Genomic DNA, 4,292 nt, shown 5'->3' with positions numbered 1-4,292 from the left:
ATTATATGTATATATACACATATATATATATATATACACACTCATATTGCCCAGTATATACATATACATACTGTATATAAGGGTTTTGGCTGACAAAATGTTTGGGAGCCCCTGGTGTTATTGATCATATGTGTGTTTTTCAGGCAGAAGGGGTTTGACATCAAGTGGATTGATGACACTCATGCCCTGGGTTTGTTCTCCAGTCCCATTGCAGGTCAGTGTGTTCTAGAAGAGAAGAGAATGGCTTTATGATGCCTATAAGATCTCTGGAGTCAATCGCTGGTGGACCTGGAGGAAAACAGCATGACGGTATTAACTTCTGTGATGTGTGTGAGGACCTGAAATTGTCTGAGGAAGATCTGTGTAAAAGAAACCAAAGAGTTTGAAGAGTAGAAATGGCACTTTTTCAAATGTTTATCTAATACAGCGATTTTTGGTTGTTTTTCAAGTGAATTGATTGCTAGCTAATGTATGTTTATATAAAACTTATCCTGCTTATTCTTTATTCGCATTACACATTCAAAACATTGATAAGTTACATTAATATAATTATATATAATATAACATTGATGTATCTGTAAGTCGCTTTGGATAAAAGCATCTGCTAAATGACTAAATAGAAACGAGAAGCCCCCAAAATGAGAAACCTTGTCCTTTTCTTGTATATACGTGTGTGTTTGTGTAGCTCGTGATGCTCTGAGGATGAAGAACCCCATGATGAAGGTCAGGCCTCTCTCCAAATCATCAAACACCACTAAAGCCAAAGCACGCAGCTGCTCCGGTACACCTGCTCTCTCTTATTCACTCATGCCTGAACTATTCTGAGCCTGTTTTGCACATCCATCACAAATTAATTCATAAATCAAACCTGATTGTCTCTGTGTAGATTACCTGCTGCCGGCTAAAGAGCGTCCTCAGACGAGTGCGGCTCTGGCACGCCGCCTGGTGATCGGGGCTCTGGGTGTGAAGAGTAACCAGACCAGAGAAGAGCGAGAGGCCGAGAGGAACAAACTACGGCAGGCGAGAGGTGACCTGTTATTCTCAGGTTCTTCTGTTGCTGGACTGGTAAAAACAGGGATTTATTTGATCTGTTTTCTCGTCAGAACAAAAGCACTTGGCTGCTGAGCAGCGGGAAGACGTCTCGGAGGGCAAATGAAGACAGGTTTGTGTTTTTGTGAACTATGAAGCGTTTTGATTTGATCATCAGTTCAGGTCTGAAGTGGTTTATCTCTGGGTTTGGGGTCTGAAGGAGTGGGACCTTCAGCAGGACTACTGCCAAACCAGCACGGTCTGAACCAAAGCCACAAGAACAGGGGACACGGGGGTTCATCGAAGCGAAGTGCGAGAGCCACACACTGCAACAGGGACGTTTTGTAATTTTATATCTTTCCTCTTGAGATTTTTGAACGTTTCAGTTTTGGAAAGGCCATTTTAATTATTTTAATGTATTTTTGTGAAAAGGTTTTCTCTTTGCTGACTAACACTAAAAAGTGGGGTTTTTTTTTTGCTTCAGTAAAAAGAAAAGTTGACACTAAATCTGATAATGTCTTTCATGCCACTTTTGTAAATGAGGGAATCTGTCAACTCAAAAAAAAAAAATTGGTCAAGCATGATGGTAGTACTTGTACTGCCATTAATTGCATATTTTTTCAATGAAAATTGAATTACAGTGAATATTTTCTAAATCCTAATTGAGAATTGCAATATGGTTGTAAAAATCGACTTTTTTGTAAGAATGACATTAGACTAAAGTCAATTGTGAACATTTTATTTAATACCAATCAAGTATTTTGCAAACCATCAGCACATTCTAACAGAACTTTTTTTTTGTATATGTTCTTTCATTATTACTGTAAATACTGTGCTGTTGTTTATCCACAAAATGGTTTGTTCAGCTACTAAATTGACAGATGCACTTTTTCATGTGTCTGTTGTTCGCAGATGTTGGTGCACTTGAATTCCCAGCTCTGCTCTGAATAAAAATGTTCAAATCTTGCTTTAAAATATCATTCATGGATAGGTAATGTAAGTCTTTAGGATTTTCCAGTATGTGCAATTATTTGCATTAATGTTTGCCTACAAAACCACCACTGGCTCTGCACCCCTTTACCTAAATTCATTACTTCAGAATCATATAGTAATATAGTAGCTATATTTAATTTCTGAAAGGAAAGAAAACGAGGCTCTTAGGCATTTAAGTACAGTGTGTTTAATGGACTGTACTTGTTTAACAAACGTTTAGCTATCAAAACTTATGAAAAAAAACTTTAAATAAATCTATTACACGAAACAGGGTTTAAAATTGTGAAAAGTTCTAGGACCTTAATACAGTGCATGCCATTGTAAAGATTGTAGTCTGTCCCCCAAAGCCTTGATTTCATTACTGTAAAAAAATTAAAATGGCGTCTAACCGGAGTAAGACCAACAGTCGAAAACGTTCTGTGCGTTATAAGCGCGTGCAGCAGCTTCAACCACTGGTGGATTCTGATTGGCTGTCAACGTCTTTATCGTGCAGTAATTAAAAACATTAAGTCACTGGAACAATACCGTTTCTCTGTGACGCTATCGTTATAGGTGGTGTGGACTTCACTATTCTCATCGATAGAACAATTATCAAAATGGTATCGTTATAGATGGTGTGAATGAATGATAACTCTTGTTTAATGCCTTGAATTTTATGCGAGCAGCTATTGGTAGCCAGTGCAAACTGATAAACACAGGTGTGAAGTGCATTTTTTGCTGTCGTGTTCTGGATTAATTGTAAAGGTTTGACAGAACTGGCTGGAAGACCTGCCAAGAGAGCATTGCAATAGTCCAGCCTGGATAGAACAAGAGCTTGAACAAGGAGTTGTGTTGCATGTTCTGAAAGAAAGGGCCTGATCTTCCTAATGTTGAATAAAGCAAATCTGCAGGACCGGGCAGTTTTAGCAATGTGGTCTGAGAAGGTCAGCTGATCTTCAATCATAACTCCAAGGTTTCTGGCTGTTTTTGAAGGAGTTATGGTTGATGAGCCTAACTGGATGGTGAAATTGTAATGAAACGATGGGTTTGATAGAACCACAAGCAGTTATGTCTTGAGTTGAAGGTGATGGTCCTTTATCCAGCAAGAAACGTCTGTTAGACAAGCTAAGATGTGAGCAGCTATCGTCGGATCATCAGGATGGAATGAGAAGTAGAGTTGAGTGTCATCAGCATAGCGGTGATAAGAAAAGCCATGTTTCTGAATGGCAGAACCTAGTAATGCCATGTAGACAGAAAAGAAGTGGTCCAAGAACTGAGCCCTGAGGCACCCCAGTAGTTAGATGTTGTGACTTGGACACCTCACCTCTCCAAGATACCTTGAAGGACCTATCTGAGAGGTAAGACTCAAACCACTGGAGCACGGTTCCTGAGATGCCCTTTGCCAATAGGGCTGACAGGAGAATCTGGTGGTTAAGCTGTTTTTGAAGGAGTTATGGTTGATGAGCCTAACTGGATGGTGAAATTGTAATGAAACGATGGGTTTGATAGAACCACAAGCAGTTATGTCTTGAGTTGAAGGTGATGGTCCTTTATCCAGCAAGAAACGTCTGTTAGACAAGCTAAGATGTGAGCAGCTATCGTCGGATCATCAGGATGGAATGAGAAGTAGAGTTGAGTGTCATCAGCATAGCGGTGATAAGAAAAGCCATGTTTCTGAATGGCAGAACCTAGTAATGCCATGTAGACAGAAAAGAAGTGGTCCAAGAACTGAGCCCTGAGGCACCCCAGTAGTTAGATGTTGTGACTTGGACACCTCACCTCTCCAAGATACCTTGAAGGACCTATCTGAGAGGTAAGACTCAAACCACTGGAGCACGGTTCCTGAGATGCCCTTTGCCAATAGGGCTGACAGGAGAATCTGGTGGTTAACGGTGTCAAAAGCAGCGGACAGATCCAACAAGATAAGTACAGAAGATTTGGAAGCCACTCTTGCCAGTCTTAGGGCTTCAACAACTGAGAGCAAGGCAGTCTCAGTTGAATGTCCACTTCTGAAACCAGATTGGTTACTGTCGAGGAGGTTGTTCTGTGTGAGAAAGGCAGAGACTTGGTTGAACACAGCTTAAGTGTTTCTGCAATGAAAGGAAGGGAAACCAGTGTGTAGTTCTCTAAAAGAGATGGGTAAAAGATGGGTTTCGTGAGGGAAAAACACAACTGAGACTATTTTAAATTCACTGCTAGATTACGTAATTAGTGATGCTCAAACCAGCAGCCAAAAAAAAAAAAAAAAAAAAGAAACATTATTTAACGGGCTCTTAAATTTAAGCATATTA

At 39.9% G+C, this 4,292-nt stretch overlaps 1 protein-coding gene across 1 annotated transcript in view; it reads left to right on the top strand.

The window, feature by feature from the left end:
• Nucleotides 1-1,995, top strand: part of LOC107598525 (coiled-coil domain-containing protein R3HCC1L-like) — a 3,387-nt gene extending 1,392 nt beyond the window's left edge. The window contains exons 2-6 of the mRNA XM_016289897.1: nucleotides 144-214; nucleotides 686-781; nucleotides 887-1,027; nucleotides 1,104-1,161; nucleotides 1,262-1,995. Coding sequence (XP_016145383.1) covers nucleotides 144-214; nucleotides 686-781; nucleotides 887-1,027; nucleotides 1,104-1,156 — 361 coding nt within the window. The 3' untranslated portion in view covers nucleotides 1,157-1,161; nucleotides 1,262-1,995. The remainder of the gene's footprint in view (nucleotides 1-143; nucleotides 215-685; nucleotides 782-886; nucleotides 1,028-1,103; nucleotides 1,162-1,261) is intronic.
• The last annotated feature ends 2,297 nt before the right edge of the window (nucleotides 1,996-4,292 follow it).

This window comes from Sinocyclocheilus grahami, unplaced genomic scaffold, assembly GCF_001515645.1.
Source record: "Sinocyclocheilus grahami isolate Dianchi unplaced genomic scaffold, SAMN03320097.WGS_v1.1 scaffold252.1, whole genome shotgun sequence".
Lineage (NCBI taxonomy): Eukaryota > Metazoa > Chordata > Actinopteri > Cypriniformes > Cyprinidae > Sinocyclocheilus > Sinocyclocheilus grahami.
The sequence above is the reverse complement of the archived record's forward strand: the minus strand, read 5'-3'. Positions and strand labels throughout refer to the sequence as shown.